General features: G+C 44.3%; 1 protein-coding gene across 3 annotated transcripts in view; it reads right to left on the reverse strand.

The window, feature by feature from the left end:
• Nucleotides 1–18,168, reverse strand: part of LOC144600467 (phosphatidylinositol 3,4,5-trisphosphate 5-phosphatase 2A-like) — a 220,950-nt gene that overhangs the window by 93,318 nt on the left and 109,464 nt on the right. For all 3 annotated transcript variants that reach the window (XM_078412087.1, XM_078412085.1, XM_078412086.1), the window contains exons 6-11: nucleotides 14,905–15,036; nucleotides 13,138–13,222; nucleotides 9,915–10,001; nucleotides 5,997–6,116; nucleotides 4,688–4,802; nucleotides 2,133–2,239 (exon numbers count right to left, since the gene is read on the reverse strand). In XM_078412087.1, coding sequence (XP_078268213.1) covers nucleotides 2,133–2,239; nucleotides 4,688–4,802; nucleotides 5,997–6,116; nucleotides 9,915–10,001; nucleotides 13,138–13,222; nucleotides 14,905–15,036 — 646 coding nt within the window. The remainder of the gene's footprint in view (nucleotides 1–2,132; nucleotides 2,240–4,687; nucleotides 4,803–5,996; nucleotides 6,117–9,914; nucleotides 10,002–13,137; nucleotides 13,223–14,904; nucleotides 15,037–18,168) is intronic.

Consider the following 18,168-nt stretch of genomic DNA (forward strand, 5'->3'; position numbering starts at 1 on the left):
CACTGGTCTGACCATAATGTGACCCTTGAGCTATGCCTGAATTTGTACTCGTATTTATTCTCTGGGTGAGCCTAGGATACCATTCAATTCTGGGGCCACGAGGGAGGAGAAGTGGAAGTAGTAGAATGGACTGGGGCTAGAACTGTTCCCAGCAGAATAAGTCTTTGGATCAGTGTCCAATATCAAGATAGTAAGTGGTTGTTTCAGATGTTTTGTTTTCATCACTGGAAACCCCTCCCCTACTTAAAGATTTGTTGCACTTACATTTCCATGGTGAATGGCCCTGACATTGTGTGGGTGAATATTTGAAGAGTTAAGATATTGTTTAATTATCATATGTATTGAAAACAGAAGAAGGAAATGCCTACTTGCAGCATCAGGTCCCCACAGCCCGACGTCCAAAGACGTACATGTTTGTCGGTTAATTACCTTGGTATAAATGTAAAAGAATGTCCCCAGTGTGCGTCGGGTAGTGTTAATGGCTGGCGCCGACCCAGTGGGCTGAAGGGCCTGTTTCCGTGCTGTATCTCTAAATTATAAAAAACTAAACTTAACCTGATCAAAGTATTTGGAACAATCGATGGCCAGAAATCTTCTTTTGAACTTTATCCGGATTGGGATTTGTGAGTTTCTGAGTTTATCTCTTTGTCAGGGGAGAGAATGAGTAGGCTTTTGGCTGAAAGCGAGTGGGGAAACTACTTCACAGTGTCATGGAACTGGATCACAAAATATCTTGTTATTCTGCACTGCATATTTCAATAAAAATAAAAGTAATGGAAATACTAGAATGCACCAAACTGAATGAAGTTTGTGATGATTTTTCTGCACTGTGCTTTTGCTATGCTATTTATTCCTTCTAACTCCAGTGCCCGTGTGACATATTGATGGGTGTAAGGGACTGGATGTGTCCTGTGCTGTCCAGTAGCACATACTTGAACACTTCTGGAATCTATATTGGCTCTACTTGTCTACTTGCAGAACCAGTCCTTTATGCCTATGCAATCTGCTGGATTATTACAGAAAGAGGACCTTCCCAGTCCCCGTATCCAGTGTGTGGTAATCCCCATCATTATGATCATTGACTAAACCCTACTCTCCCACCAATCTGCCAAATAAACTCAACGTCCCTAAAATTACTACACTCCTCATTACTGTTCATGCCACCATGAACTGATGATGGTAGTCCACCACTGCCTGCAGACTCCTCAACCTCACCCAATCATACACTCAAGAATACATTTCCCTCTCGACTCCCCATTTATCAACCCTGACCCCTCTGCCTAATGATCAGCCCTGACTGCACTTCCAGCTCCAGACCCTACTTTGATTTCTGGGCCTCAAACCCCAGACTTCCCCGATTTCTGTTGCTCATACAAAGTCTGTCTATGAGTCCTGAATTTCTCAACAGCCATCTTGGAATGATATGCACATTGATCCCTTTTACCCATCTCTTGAGTGTCTTGTAGAAACAGGCCCTTCGGCCCACTTAGTACACGTCAAGTCTCGATCACCCAGTCACACTAGTTATCCCACTTTCTCATCCATTCCCTAACACTAGGGGCAATTTGTAGAGACAAATTAACCTATAAACCTGCACGTCTTTGGGAAATGGGAGGAAACGGGAGCTGTTCAGAATATTGCCATGGATATTTTCAGAAGAGCCTCTCAAACTCACTTATTCCACCATTTATGTGTACATGACCTCACACACTCATTTCCAAATTGATTCAAACTGTTCCACCACTGGATTCTCAGGCCCACCCGCTTTGCTGCCGGATCACTGCCGGATCACCCTGCAGGTGATCTGCTGAATTATATAATACACTTGCTGATTCTCAGCACAACACCCTGCACATTACAATACTGCTTCATTCTCTCAAAGTCTTCAGTATATCATGCTCATTATAACATCGATTGGCCGGTGATAGAAATTAATTATCAAAAAGCTGCCCACTTTAAGACGACAATTGATAGTAACAATAACTAACCATGTACACAAAAGGTGAGGCAATGCAAAAAGAGCACAATTCTGCCATGGATTTCTCTCTTCCTGATAATAACATTTTTATCATGTTATATGCATCATATGCGCGAGGAAATAGAATTCAAAAGGTCACGCGCTCAAAACTTACTCGAGCATTTTCAAAAATGAAGTCCCTCTGCTGATTTTTTTGGTTTTCTTTGTCGGTCACGATCTGTAATGTGTTTGGTGTGCTCTGATACTTGACCAGCTGCAAAACTGTAAGAGGACACAGCAAATGAAGAGTCCATCCATCAACACCAAAGCACAATGCTAAATGCTGAAGAAACATAGACAAAAAATAGGTGCAGGAAGAAGCCATTTGGCCCTTCGAGCCAGCAACACCATTCATGTAGTCATGGCTGATCATCCACAATCAGTAACCTGTGCCTGCCTTCTCCCATATCCCTTGATTCCACTAGCCCCTGGAGCTCTATCTAACTCTCTTTTAAATTCATCCAGTGAATTGGCCTCCACTGCCTTCTGAGGCAGAGAATTCCACAAATTCACAATTCGCTGGGTGAAAAAGTTTTTTCTCACCTCAGTTTTAAATGGCCTCCCCTAAATTCTTAGACCGTGGCCCCCGGTTCTGGACTCCCATAACATTGGGAACAATTTTCCTGCATCTAGCTTGTCCAGTCCTTTTACAATTTTATACGTCTCTATAAGATCCCCTCTCATCCTTCTAAATTCCAGTGAATACAAGCCCAGTCTTTCCAATCTGGGAAATTAGCAAATAAAGAAGTGCCAACTGCATAATAGCTGGTACAGGTGTACACCGATGTTCCGGCACCTTTGGTTCCAGAGCCTTGCTGGCTTATCTGTTTTGCCAAACCAAGAGTCTGTTTTGCCAGACCAAGACCAAATTACCCAAAATGGCGGCGCTGCCCTAGCAGCTGCGGGCGGCTTACCTGCGGTCAGTTTGTCTCTGTGTTTTGTTGTTTTTTTTGTCTTAATTGTAGATGTGATGTCGTGTTTTTGTGGTTATGTACTATGTGTGTGTGTGTGTGTGTGTGTGTGTGTGTGTGTGGGTGGGGGAGGGAGGGAACTGTAGAATTGTAAATTTGTCCCTTCCGAACGGAGACCCGACCTTTGTTTTCTGGGTGTTGTCTCCGTTCCTGCCGCGGCCTACCATCGGCCCAACTCCTGGAGCTGGCGGCCTACAGGGCTTTGGTTCGCAGAGCCCGCGGACCGGACTCACCATCAGCGGAGCCGGCCGTCCTTGGAGGCTGCGGGAGTGGCTGCGACTCGCCTTAGGCTCGGGCCGCATGGATGCCGACATCACGAGCTCCGGCAGCGGCAGCGTGTTCGCCCGCCCCGGATCGCGGGGCTTGGGTCGGCCCGCCGCGGACATTTCACCGTCCGGCGCGGCCTGGAACGTGGCAACGACACCAGCCTGACCGCGGGAGAGGACAGCAGGGGAATGGAAAAGACATTCTGGCCTTCCATCACAGTGAGGAGGGGACTGGAGGAGACTCACTGTGATGGCTGTTTCTTTTTTTTTGTGTGTTGGTTGGGGTTGTGTAATTTGCTTATTTTATTGCTTTTATTGTTGGACTGTGGGTGACTAAATTTCGTCCAAAAAACTTGTTTTTTGGATGACAAATAAAGATATCTTGAATCTCTTGAATCTTGAGATGTCACAGGGTGTGAGAGGAGTCGAAACAGTATTGGAACGGCCGGCCTCGGCTGCTGGGAGACTGAGAAGTCGGTCTCGGTAGTCGGCTATGGGAACAGATCTCTGGTCCCGGCCAGGCCCTGACTCAGGAGGTCCCAATGATGACAAGGTCGGCTGCCTCACCCCACCTAGGGGTCAGATTTTCAGGGGTCTTCCGGGGCGGGCGAGGGGGTTTCATGTGTACTCTCATAATTGTGTCCGGATTAAAGGAGATGCCAGGTCACCAGTTGCCAGAAAATCGATGATGGACCTGTAATTGTATTGTGGTTTTTTACTTTATACTTCCATAATTTACAAAAGGATAATATCTATATATTATATTACTAAAACTCTCATTTTGTATATTTGTGGGTTTGTGGATATATTTGTTCCCGAAATACAGCCAAAACGGTACACGAAAGCGCAACAACTTTAGACCCACCTTACTCACCATTGGTTTGCGGTTCAAATGGTTGTTATATTTATGCGGTTCAATAGTTGTTATTACATCAGTCTGAAGAAGGGTCTCGACCCGAAACGTCGCCCACTCCTTCCCTCCCGAGATGCTGCCTGACCTGCTGAGTTACTCCAGCACTTTGTGAATAAATACCTTCGATTTGTACCAGCATCTGCAGTTATTTTCTTACACGTCATATTTTAAAAGTTATTAACTTTTTAAACTTTAAAAATTACTTTTAAAATTTAAATAAATCCCTTTTCCACTTACCCTGCCTGCCAACCGCGCCTGCGCAGTAATACCTCAGTGTTCGACGTCACAATGGGAACCCAATGGTTGGGGCCCTTTGATGTTGAGGAGGGATGGAGTGGGTGAGTGGGGGGGGGGGGGGGATGGGGGGGGGGATGGGGGGGTGGGGGGAGGATGCGACACCAATGCAGGAGAGGTTTGGACCCAATGGGTCCACAGCAGCTTGTTCTTAATAAAATACGCAAAGCATGTGGGCAAGAGTGCAGTCTGAATGGAATACTACGCAATGGTCAATGGTCCTCACTTTTGTCATAAGAGATGGACTCGTCAGGAGAACCAGCGGCTTTCTTTGAGACCTGAAGCTTTCCTCCATCCACGTCAACACTCAACGTATATTTCTGAGTCTTGCCCAATTTTACCTGAAAAGGGAAATAGAAATCTTTACCAAAAAAAGGCTTGAGGTGCTGTTCCTCCAATTTGCATTTGGCCACACTCTGACAGCGGAGGAGGCCTTGGACAGAAAAGTCAGTATAGGAGGGGGAGTTAAAGTGTTGTGACTGGGAGATTAGGTAGGCATAGTTAAATTTTACTAATTATATGCCTTCCCGTCCTTCCCCTCAGCGAACAATGAACCATTCTACATTTCCTTGATCACCGTCCCCTTTGATCTGTGTTTTCACACCTTACCCTTCCATATCTCTATGTCTCCCTCTCCCCTGACTCTCAGTCCGAAGAAGGGTCTCGACTCGAAACACCACCCATTCTTTCTCTCCAGAGTTCTGACTGTTCCGCTGGGTTACTCCAGCAGTTTGTGTCTATCTTCGGTGGAAACCTGCAACTGCAGTTCCTTCTTACACATCAGGTTTAAGGTGGTGCCTATCTTTTAAATATGAAAGGGAATAGGGTGAAAGAGAAACTTTATACATATTCTGGAAGGAGAAGAGAGGATGAGATAAACTTGTGAGACTAATATTCTATTTTGACATCATCATTGTTGTATTGACATCTGTTAGTGTGAAATATAACTATTTAGCCATGGTACTAGGAAGGAATGGGTGACGTTTCAGGTTGAGACCCTTCTTTAGACAGTCTGAAGAAGGGTCTCAACCCAAAACGTCACCCCTTCCTTCTCTCCAGAGATGCTGTCTGTCCCGCTGAGTTACTCCAGCATTTTGTATCTATTTCTGTCTGCAAGTACCTTCCAAACAACTTCACATCTCATTTACTTCAATTATCTGCTGGGGAGGTCAGTATTTATTCCCCATCCTTAATAGCCCTGGAGAAGGTGATGGTGAACTGTCTTCTTGAAAATTGGTGTACCTCTGATATCTGTCTGTTTTAACATAGTTACAACTGAATGGTTTGGTGTGCTATTTCAGAGGTCAATCATGTAGCCGTGATGGTTAGGTCACTTTAAGACTGGACCTAGAAAGAAGAATTGATTTCCATGCCTGAAAGATATCAGTGAACCTTTTCTGGTCACCTTTGCTATTATTGATCCATCTGTGGTTGGTGACAGAGTGAAACATTCCAATTCCAGCACCATAGCTCCCTCCTCATGATGGAAAGGTGACACATCTACATTGTGTTTTGGGAAACACACTGTCTTTTACCTCGAAGGTCTGTATTGGGATTGGTTTGGATGAATTGCGTCCAGTGCTTTCTGACGATGTGAAGAGAGCTGGTAATTCCACCTTCTGTGTGATTGCCATGTGCTGCAATCCCTTCACAACCTGCAAATGGATAGACCACAAATGCATGAAGACCACCTGAACTATTTACACAGAGTATAATCAAGCGTTTCCCTCTATTCTGAATTGGTGGTTTAAACTGTGCTTTTTTGTTCAATCAGGAAAGAAGAAAAGGGAAGGGCATCGACAGGAGGTCCGAGTCGGATGAAAGGGTAGAGGGAGTATAAAAACGTGGATGACAGGGTAGAGTATACAGCATGGATGGCGGTAGAGTACACAGCGTGGATGGCGGTAGAGTATACAGTGTGGATGACGGGGTAGAGTATACAGTGTGGATGGCGGGGTAGAGTATACAGTGTGGATGGCGGGGTAGAGTATACAGTGTGGATGACAGGGTAGAGTATACAGCGTGGATGGCGGTAGAGTACACAGCGTGGATGACAGGGTAGAGTATACAGTGTGGATGGCGGGGTAGAGTATACAGTGTGGATGACAGGGTAGAGTATACAGCGTGGATGACAGGGTAGAGTATACAGTGTGGATGACAGGGTAGAGTATACAGTGTGGATGGCGGGGTAGAGTATACAGTGTGGATGACGGGGTAGAGTACACAGTGTGGATGGCGGGGTAGAGTATACAGTGTGGATGACAGGGTAGAGTATACAGCGTGGATGGCGGTAGAGTACACAGCGTGGATGACAGGGTAGAGTATACAGTGTGGATGGCGGGGTAGAGTACACAGTGTGGATGACGGTAGAGTATACAGTGTGGATGACAGTAGAGTATACAGTGTGGATGACAGTAGAGTATACAGTGTGGATGACAGTAGAGTACACAGTGTGGATGACAGGGTAGAGTATACAGTGTGGATGACAGTAGAGTACACAGTGTGGATGACAGGGTAGAGTATACAGTGTGGATGACAGTAGAGTATACAGTGTGGATGACAGGGTAGAGTATACAGTGTGGATGACGGTAGAGTACACAGTGTGGATGACAGTAGAGTACACAGTGTGGATGACAGGGTAGAGTATACAGTGTGGATGACGGGGTAGAGTATACAGTGTGGATGACGGGGTAGAGTATACAGTGTGGATGACAGTAGAGTACACAGTGTGGATGACAGGGTAGAGTATACAGTGTGGATGACGGGGTAGAGTACACAGTGTGGATGACGGTAGAGTACACAGTGTGGATGGCAGGGTAGAGGGAGTATACAGCGTGCTCTGGAAATCCAATCCTCCAATTCCATTTTAATTCCATTTCCAGGCTTGCCTCCTCCATACGCTTTCTTTGCATTAATTCCCTCAATGGCTAGCTGGGTTCTAATGATTAAGCACTAACCATTCAGAAGATATAAGCCATGAAATTGTCCCCCAAAAACTAGTTGTTAAAAAAAAAATGAACTGGCTAACAAATTTCCTTCAGGATCTGCATGGCATACAGTTGCTGTCTTACAGCGTTTACAGCACCAGAGACCCGGGTTTGATCTTGGCTCTGGGTGCTGAGTGTATGGAGTTTGTACGTTCTCCCCGCGACCGCTGGGTTTTCTCCGTGAACTTCGGTTTCCTCCCACACTCCAAAGACTTACAGGTTTGTAGATTAATTGGCTTGGTATAAATGTAAACATTGCCCCCAGTGTGCAATACTGTTAGTGTGTGGGGGTCGCTGGCCAGTGTGGACTTGGTGGGCTGAGGAACCTGTTTCTGTGCTCTATCTCTAAAGTCTAAAGTCACCCTCGTGGTCTCCTTTTGGTTCAAGTCCCCCATGACACAGTGATTCTTAATATTCAGAGTGACTATAGATCAACTGTAAGTGGCTCCTTATCTTTGCTGCCCAGTGTCAGTGATTTACACATCTTTGGCATTGCCCATTGTTACCCTGTTGTGTTATCCATCATTAGACGCACTGTCGCCCTTTCTCATTCAGTCAGTGGCAGAATCTTTAGCCACCATGTCACTGCAAGCGGGAATTCACCTCCTAAAATGCTCCACCTTGTTACACGTCTTCCCAACTAGATAAATATCCTCCAAACCAGCCGTACTCATGATCAGTTTCCAAACTATTTCACTAATCACATCCTTGCTGCTTTGTCTGTTTCTGAACCCCTGTGCGGGTTGATGTTTGGTTATCAAGAGGAAACAGCGCGTGAGGTACAGATTAGCTGGCCAATGCCAGGTGCACTGCTGTGGGGTGAGCAGATGCCAGGCTGGAAGAACTTGAGCAGCAGATAGACAATAGACAATAGACAATAGGTGCAGGAGTAGGCCATTCGAGCCAGCACCACCATTCAATGTGATCATGGCTGATCATTCTCAATCAGTACCCCGTTCCTGCCTGCTCCCCATACCCCCTGACTCCGCTATCCTTAAGAGCTCTATCTAGCTCTCTCTTGAATGCATTCAGAGAATTGGCCTCCACTGCCTTCTGAGGCAGAGAATTCCACAGATTCACAACTCTCTGACTGAAAAAGATGTTGGGAGATGGAATCAAGCGTTCTCCTTTCACCATGTACATCCTCTAGAGAGGAGTAGAATAAGATGGTTTGCGGCAAATTTCAAATCAGTCTCCACAATTTTCAGGATCAAGTAGTCATCCTAACACTGAATAGAAGCTCCTTTCTCCATTTGATGTTACAAAGAAATGGTCACGCATGAAAGATTTTTCAAGAGCAACATTTTGTAGAGTATCATTTCCTTTTGAAGTTGCTTTCTACATCACATCTTAGTGACCTCTCAAATATCAAAATGCATCATTATCCACATGAATGTACCACAAACAAGTCTCCATCCTTGGTAGACCCAAAGTGCTGGAGTAACTCAGCAAGACAGGCACCATCTCTGGAGAGAAGGAAGGGTCCAGACCGTTCTTCATTTTAAATTTCTTTTAAAATTTAAGATTTTAATTTAGAGAACTAAAGCGCGGAAACAGGCCCTTCGGCCCACAGGGTTTGCGCCGACCAGCGATCCCCACACATGGATAATTTTTACATTTACCAAGCCAATTATCCTACAAACCCGTACGTCTTTGGAGTGTGGGAGGAAACTGAAGACCTCGGAGAAAACCCACGCAGGTAACGGGGAGAACGTACAAACTCTGTACAGACAGCACCCGTAGTCAGGATCGAACCCGGGTCTCCGGCGCTGCATTCGCTGTAGGGCAGCAACTCTACCGCTGCGCCACCGTGCTGCCCTCTTTAGACCTCGTGATACACTCCAGGCTTCATAACGTGTTTCTCAATTCACATTTTCGTGTAGGTGCTCATAATTTATGGAAGCTGCTTTTATCAAGAAAGATCTGTAGCCTCCATTACAGTCACCACAGTTATAATTTTACTCTACACTATCTTGTCTTCTTCAGAGCAGACTGCAAAATAACACCAGTTTTCTGTTTCGTCCTTGATCTTAAGTCCTGTTGTTGTTTCAACCATCTCTCCATTTTCTTCAATCCGACAACTATTTTTTAAACTATCTTTTACCTTTTTCACTTCACTCCATCAATGACAGTAATGGGTTCTCTCAACCACTTGCACTTCCCCTCCACTTCCCTCTTTCTTTTAAACAACAGCAAAATGTTGGTTGTTCATTTAATCTCACCATTGTCCTAATGCTTCTCTGAAGGACTGTGCAATATTTTTGTGCATTAAATGCAAGATACATGTTTTTCAATTTGTTGATCAACTTTGATCAAAATCATGGACTGTACTGAGACTTAATTCTTCTAGCCAGAAGAAAGAAGAATCAATGTTCCAAATCGCTTGCCTTAAATGGTTTAATACAATAACCTTGCCACAAATTCATCAACTCCAACACATTCAGAGAGAAAAAAAAGGAACTTTACCCGTTCTTCTGCACAGGACAGCAGATTGCCCAGATTTTTAATCTTGTTAACGATGACTTCAAGCTCATTGGAACTGCTGAGAGGTTCCTGTGATAAAAGAAACAGTAGGTATCAAATCTGGGGATCAAAAATAACGTTGATTTGCAAGGTTTCTCTTATAGAGTCATAAAGTCATAGAGTAATACAGTGTCGAAACAGGCCCTTCGGCCCAAATCGCCCACACCGGCCAACAATGTCCCAGCTAGTCCCAATTGCCTGTGCTTGGTCCATATCTGTCCAAACCTGTCGTATCCATGTACCTATCCAATTGTTTCTTAAATGTTGGGATAGTCCCAGCCTCAACTACCTCCTCTGGCAATTGTTCCATACCATCTGTGTGAAAAAGGTACCCCCTCAGATTCCTATTAAATCTTTTCCCCTTCACGTTGAACCTCTGGTCCTCGATTCCCCTACTCTGGGTAAAAGACTCTGGGCATCTACCCAATCTATTCCTCTCATGATTTTGTATACCTCCCCTCATCCTCCTGTGCTCCATGGAATAGAGACCCAGCCTACTCAACTTCTCCCTATAGCTCACACCCTCTAGACCTGGCAACATCCTCGTAAACAAATCCTTGTTAAAAGAACCACACAGCACTGTTATGTAGAGGCTTGAAATCCCAGAAAAAAAGCTGCTTAATCGTTGTGGATACGTCAATGGTCTACTGATGTTCTTCAAGTAATGTGGAGCATCTTGGACGATACAGCTCAGCCCCTCCATGACACACTGGCCAACCTGAGGAGCACCTTCAGCAACAGACTGGTTCCACCAAGATGTAGTACAGAACACCACAGGTGATCCTTCTTCCCTGCAGCTATCAAACTGTACAACTCCTCCCCCTTCTGTTATGGGGTAGACTGACTCCCCCTCCCCCCTCCTCCCCCCCACCCTAATCTTTGCACATCCCCACTCCTTTTCATTCCTCACTTTAATTTCATGTTTCATGTATCTTGTGTTTTATGACTGTTGGTAGACCTATTGCCATCCTGGGATAAATAAAGTTCTATCGTATCGTATCGTGTCGTGTCGTATCGTATCGTATGTTAAGTCCAGGAATATGGGAGCATGGCCAGCCCATAAGAACCTGATCCACCTCAGCTTATGGATTCCACCACATTTATCCATCTTTCAAACTTTGTGAATCTTTCAGCCCCGACTTGACATTTCAGCTGACCCAATATCTTGCCTTTGGAGGTGAGATTTGGCTATTTCCAATATTCATCCATGTCAGTGCTTCCTATTTTATCTTCTAGAGAGAATTGTTCTGATTTGATTTATGTTTCCTGGGGACACCCACCACTAAATGCCTTCTATTTAACAGCCGAGAGTCAAGAGTGTTTTATTGTCATATGTCAAAAGGAACAATGAAATGCTTACATGCAGCAAGATATATTTCTAATCTAAATGAGTTTTGTTTAGTTTTAAGATGCATCATGGCTTTTGGGCCACTGAATGCATGCTGAGCATGCTGACCTGTTCCCACTAGTACTATGAAATCCCACCATCACATCCACTCCCTACACAACTAGGGGCAATTTACAGAGGCCTACAAATCTCTACATCTTTGGGATGGAGGAAACTGGAGCTCCCACAGGAAATCCATGCCGTCACGTGAAGAATGAGTAAGTTCCATACAGGTAGCACCCGAGGTCAGGATTGAACCCATCTCTGGTGCTGAGGTAGCAGCTCTACCAGCTGCACCACTGTGCCGCCCATTGTCTGTATATTTACTCCTGTTCATTAGCATTAGACAGAGAAGCAGCTGTGCTTCCACAAGGCTATTCAATTCATGTCAGTGATTTTTATAGAAGCAAATTTCAGAAGCAGAGTAAGATGGCGCAGTGGTAGAGTTGCTGCCTAACAGCGCCAGAGACCCGGGTTCGATCCTGACTAAGGGTGCAGTCAGTACGGAGTTTGTACGTTCTCCCCGTGATGTGCGTGGGTTTTCTCCGGGTTCTCTCATTTCCTCCCACACTCCAAAGACGTACAGGTTTGTGGCTGATTGCCTTGATAAAATTGTAAAATATATTGTGTGTAGGATAGTGTCAGTATGCAGGGAGTGCTGGTCGGCACGGACTTAGCAGACCGAATGGCCTGTTTCCGCTCTGTATCTCTAAACTAAAAGTAGCTACGGCCATGTAGTATTTTAAATGCTGTTAGTAACCATGAATTCTTAGGCATGTGACTAGATCCCGTTTTTGTTTTGAATCCTACAGGTAAATGAAGGTGAAGTCCCATTTCTACTGCAGTTCTTGTCAGGAGCTTGAGGAAGAGTGTGTGTTACTTACTTTGTCGAGGCATCACACTTCCTTTGGCTTAGTGTGACATAATTTCATTGCGACTCTCAAAATATGGCTAGTATCCGTTACCCTTATCTAAAACATGCTAATCCTCTATCCAGAGAAGCCAAGTTGTGTACCCATCCTTGGTGGTACTTGCAGGAGCTGCAGCTTCCGAGATCGGTTTCCAAAAATCCATCACAATGTAATTCTTTGGGAACGGGTTGCACAGTGGCGCAGCGGTAGAGTTGCTGCCTTACAGCGCTTGCAGTGCCAGAGGCCCGGGTTTGATCCCGACTCCAGGTGCTGTCTGTATGTAGTTTGTATGTTCTCCCCGAGACCTGCGTGGGTTTTTTCCGAGATCTTCGGTTTCATCCCACACTCCAAAGACATACAGGTTTGTAGGTTAATTGGCTTGGTATAAGTGTAAATTGTCCCTAGTGTGTGTAGGTTAGTGTTAATGTGCAGTGACCGCTGGTCGGTGCAGACTCGGTGGGCCGAAGGGCCTGTTTCTGCGCTGAATCTCTAAACTAAACTAAAACTAAAAGACTTGAGAGGTAATAAGTGAGAAATCTTACCACAAGCAGAATTTAAGAGTAAAATCCCAGCAAAACGAACTCAATACACACCATGAACAAATACTTCCATCTTTCTGCAAGGATTTTGAGTAATCTCATAGTCTGGGTTCGCACATGAAGCTGTCATATGTAGAGAGGGTTTCATTGCCATTAGCCATATGTGTCAACATGAGTTACTAAATGAGGAAAATAGTAATCTGGGACATTGTGGGAGGCTTGCACATTCCCTTGTTGATACCACACACACTGAAGTAGTACATATATAGATAAATCACAATGTACAATGTTGACTTGTAAGATGCCATTCAAATTGATTGATACCTTACCTCTTTTTTGGGTGGGTTGCCAAGAGCATTGACACTGAATAAATGCACTAACATCTCAAGGTTGTTAGTCACCAGGTCCATCTCCCTGTTGAAGATAGCAAACAATAAGCAGAAGAAAGGTAAAGGTAATATGCAGAGAGCTGGTCCCAATATAAAATGGTGCTTTATATGCAGTATGAACATCAGGCACTGAAACTTTAAAATGAAAATATCTTTTTAACCAGCTTAAAAATAACTGATACCGTGAAGTAGTTATCTGATTCCAGGTGTATCCTGGGCAGATTTGAAAGATTTGGAATAATCAAGGTGACAGTGATAGTGACCATCATTTCTGAAGTGGACTATTGAGCATAATATCTCACAATTACATGGACCTTTTGCAAGGCCAGGATATACAAGGTTGTGTGTATCTGTCGCTCTACCCCATCACTGGAACCCATGGACTCCAGGCAGCTGCCAGGTCCCCAGTATTGCCCTTGGCCCCACACTCAGATTAAAGACCCATTCATTCCAATGGGAATGCTTAGATAGAGAATGGTGCGGCTAAATAATTTTTCAGAGTCAAATATTCCTTCATTTTATTGTCTTAATGACTATTATAATTTATGATTTGACACCAAATCCAGTCTGCAAGAAAAGAGAAGAGTGATCTACATGGGCAGTGCCGGGCATTTCTGTGGCATGAATATCAATGCACCAAATCCAGTCTGCAAGAAAAGAGAAGAGCGATCTACATGGGCAGTGCCGGGCATTTCTGTGGCATGAATATCAATGCACCAAATCCAGTCTGCAAGAAAAGAGAAGAGTGATCTACATGGCGTTTTCCTTGACCTTGCCAACGCATTCGGAACTGTCCCTCAGTTTCCTCTGGGCATCCTTTGACTTCTTCAGGATACCAGAGACTATCACAAACCTTGTCAAGGCTTATTTTCAGGATCTCCAGCTCTGTTTCACCACGCCAGACTTTACCACCACATGCCACTGCATGGAGATTGGCATAATGGAAGGGTGTACCATCTCCCCATTGATTTTCACCATGGCAATGGAAGTCATTATAAGGGCCTCCAAGTGGGTAGTGGGTGGTGAGCGGCTGAAGTCTGGAGTCCGTCTACCACCCATCAGGGCCTACATGGATGACATGACAATCATAACAACAACAGCACCTTGCACCAGGCGCCTTTTAGGGAAGCTTCAAGAGAACATCACTGGGGCCAGAATGAAATGCAAGCCATTCAAATCAAGAAGCATTTCTATAATCAAAGGCAAACTGACAGATCAAAGGTTCTTCATTGATCAAGAACCTATCCCAACTGTCAGAGAAGCCAATCAAAAGTCTAGGAAGATGGTATGAATCTAAACTGAAGGACACTGATCAGGCAAACGAGTTTAGGCAAGAAATCATCAAAGCCCATTCGGTGATGGGTTCTGTTTTGTTTTATTGCATTGTAAATATTATTTTTAAAATAATTGAATACATTTTTTTGATTAAAAAAAGGGCAATTCATTTAAGGCAATTAACCTACAAACCTGCACGTCTTTGGAATGTTGTACATCTTGAGGAAACTGGAGAACCCAGAGAAAACCAACACAGTCACAGGTAGAAAGTACAAACTCCGTACAGACAACACCCTTAGTCAGGATCAAACCCAGGTCTCTGGCGCTGTGAGGCAGTGTGTCGCCCTTCTCTCGGATTAATCTTGTAAATCTGTTTTATTATGCTTTATTCCATTAATAACATGCGATACAAGCTTTCCTGTTGGATTGTACCTGTCTAGGTCTTTGCACAACTTCACTAGGCTCTTGTTGAGATGCAACAGAGATGTGGTTCCACAACTAATAGCATCAAAATCCTTCTGAAGATTGTTCTTCAAGTAGTCATTCACCAAGGTAGCATGATCACTGCATAGGGAAAATATATTACTGCATGGTCCACAGAATGCACATAAAATAAACATGTTTTTTGAGGATCAGATTAGTCAATAAAAATATTTCCATAAACAGAAGTGCAATGGTTATTCAATCAAAGGTGATCATTAAAGATTCAAATATCCGTTGTTCAACAATTATTTATTGTAGGCATCACTTTTAGTCACTTCAGTGATGTAAGTGGATCAAGACATTGTTTGTTTTGGATGTTTTATTTTTCAAGTAGTCACCCCCCTGCATACGTGAGAAGATTTAAAGACCAAAGTCAAAGTTAACCTTTTACTCCATTACTTCCCTCCTTTGCTATTGGCTCAGGCTTTCTTTCCAATGTTTACCAGCGTGTAAACTCCCCTCGACCCTACACTGAGCATCACACCCCATGTTTCTCCTCAGCCAAAGTGAGATATGTTTTCAAACGTGCATTGCATTCTGCTACCGAAAGAGGACACACTTCTCCTCCCTGACCTCTGGGTGTCTGCTCTGACACTCTCTCTTATTTTCAATTTGATTTCTCTAGTCATTTTTTGTTGACCTCTCTTCCACCATGCATGTGCACAATTCTATCCTCTGCAACATCTTTTATGCTGGCCACATTGGTTCATAATTTCCCACAGCCTGAAATTCTAAACAATCCTCCCCTTGTCTTCAAGTCCACCCGGCTCTCTCTCTGCACCCTGCCATGTTACATCCCTTGAGCAAGCGGGCCAGCCAGCATCCGTGGCGTGAATGACCAGATGACATCTTGGGTTGGGACCCTTCCTCAGACTGATGGGGCAATGGACAGGCAACATTTCGGGTCGGGATCTTTCCTCAGACCGATATTCCGTCCACTACAATCCACTTGTGCTGTGCAGAAATTATTCAGATCGTGAAATCCTTCCTTTAGAAGAAATAGATTAATCAAAGGCTACCGTCAAAGATTTGTGGAAGAAGTCCTTGCCTGATAATCCTAATAAAACCTTTTGAGGAGATAAAAACGGGGCCTCCATGAGGACGACGTATTTGATCGACTTTAGCAAAGTCTTTGACAAGATCTTTCATGACTGAATGGTCAAAAAGGTTAAAGCTCATGGGATCTAAATAGCAAATTGGATCATATGCAGGAAGCAAAGGACGATAGTCCACAGCTGTATTTGTATCTGTAAGGTCGTTTCCAGTGGTTTTTACTGGCCTTGCTACTTGGTTGGCCTTTATTTGCTGTACATATTAATGACTTGGATTTAAATGTTGGAAACATGATGAAGTTTGCAGATGACACAAAATTGACCTTGTGGTTGAGAAGACGGTAAACTTTCATAAAGTGCGGAAACAGGCACTTCAGCCCATCAAGTCCGCACTGACTCTCAAACAGCTATTTACAGTAATCCTACAACAATCCCATTTATTGTCCCCAGGCAGGTTCTGCCACTCATCTACACACAAGGCATGAATTACAGTGGCCAGTGAACATTGCAGCTTACACATCTCTGATATGTGGAAGGAAATACACATGGCCATGGGAAGACAGTCAACATTGGGGGTCAGGATCAAAGAAGGGCCATGGAGCTGTGAGACAGCAATTCTTCTAGCTGCGCCATTTCACTGCAGGTAGATGTTATCACATCGGACTGTTAGCCCAAAGGCGGCAAATGGAATTCAATCTGCAGAAGTGAGTTGATGCATTTGCTGAGGAGCAACAAGGTCAGAAACAGGGAGGATACTGAGGGATGGAGAGCAACAGAGAGACTTTGGCATAGATGGTACAAGACAAGTTGATAGTCCAGTTGAAAGGCAAATACTCGCTGAAGCTTTTAATTTAAAAACAGGAAGGTAGTGTAGGAAATGCATACTTTAGATTGGGCACAGTTTGACCACTGGGTACAATGCTGGATGCCCCATAAAAGAAAGGTCGTGAAGAGGAGAAGCATATCAGGATATTGCGAGGACTGGAAATATTTAGCTCTGAGGAAAGTTTTGATGCTGGTGATATTTTCTTTGGAATAAAGGCGGATGGGGAGAGTTTTGGTTGATTAAGCTTTAGGGATAGAATGAGTACGAAGGACTTATTTCCCTTTCGCAAAAGGTCCAAAACCAAGGGCACAAATTTTAAATCAGTAGGTTTATCATTGATGTTTATCAGAAAGAGATGAGTATTTTCTTGTTCACCTGGATGAGTCGCGGTTGGGAAAGGTTGTGAAAGGTGATAGAGCAGAACCTGCGTCAGTATTTGGACCTCTTCTTGGTTCTCCTTGGAAATACAGAGGAGTATTTCTGCTCTGCATTTACTGAGGAGAAAGACAGTAGGACGGAGGAACTTGGGGCTGTCAACGGACGTGTCTTGAGAGCAGTCAGTGTTACCGTCAAAGAAAGTTCACCTGCATATGAAGGTAGACAAATCTCCAGGGCCTGGTCAGATATATCCGAGGACATTGTGGGAATTTTGAGAGGAAATTGCGGACCCCCTGGTTGAAATTTACGAGACGTCCTTAAATACAGGAGAGGTGCCGGAAGACTGGAGGATGGCAAATATTGTGCCTCTATTCAAGAAGAACTGTGGGGAAAATGCTGGGAACTATAGGCCAGCGAGCTTAACATCAGTTGGAAAGTTACTAGAGAGTATTCTGAGGGATAGGATATAGAAACATAGAAAATAGGTACAGGAGGAGGCCATTTGGCCCTTTGAACCAGCACCGCCATTCATTGCGAACATGGCTGATCATCCACAATCAGTAACCCGTGCCTGCCTTCTCCCCATATCCCTTGATTCCATTAGCCCCTAGAGCTCCATCTAACTCTCTTTTAAATTCATCCAGTGAATTGGCCTCCACTGCCTTCTGTGGCAGAGAATTCCACAAATTCACAACTCTCTGGGTGAAAAAGTTTCTTCTCACCTCAGTTTTAATATACAGGCATTTGGATGGGCTGATTAGGGACAGTCAGCATGGTTTTGTTGTGGAAGGTCATGTCTCACAAATCTGATTGAGTTTTTTGAAGACGTGACTAAAAAGGTCGATGAGGGCAGAGCTATAGATGTTATGTACATGGATTTCAGTAAGGCATTCAACAAGGTGCCGCATGGTAGGCTGCTCAGGACGGTGGATCGCATGGGATCCAGGGAGAGATAGC

This window comes from Rhinoraja longicauda, chromosome 15, assembly GCF_053455715.1.
Source record: "Rhinoraja longicauda isolate Sanriku21f chromosome 15, sRhiLon1.1, whole genome shotgun sequence".
Classification (NCBI taxonomy): domain Eukaryota; kingdom Metazoa; phylum Chordata; class Chondrichthyes; order Rajiformes; family Arhynchobatidae; genus Rhinoraja; species Rhinoraja longicauda.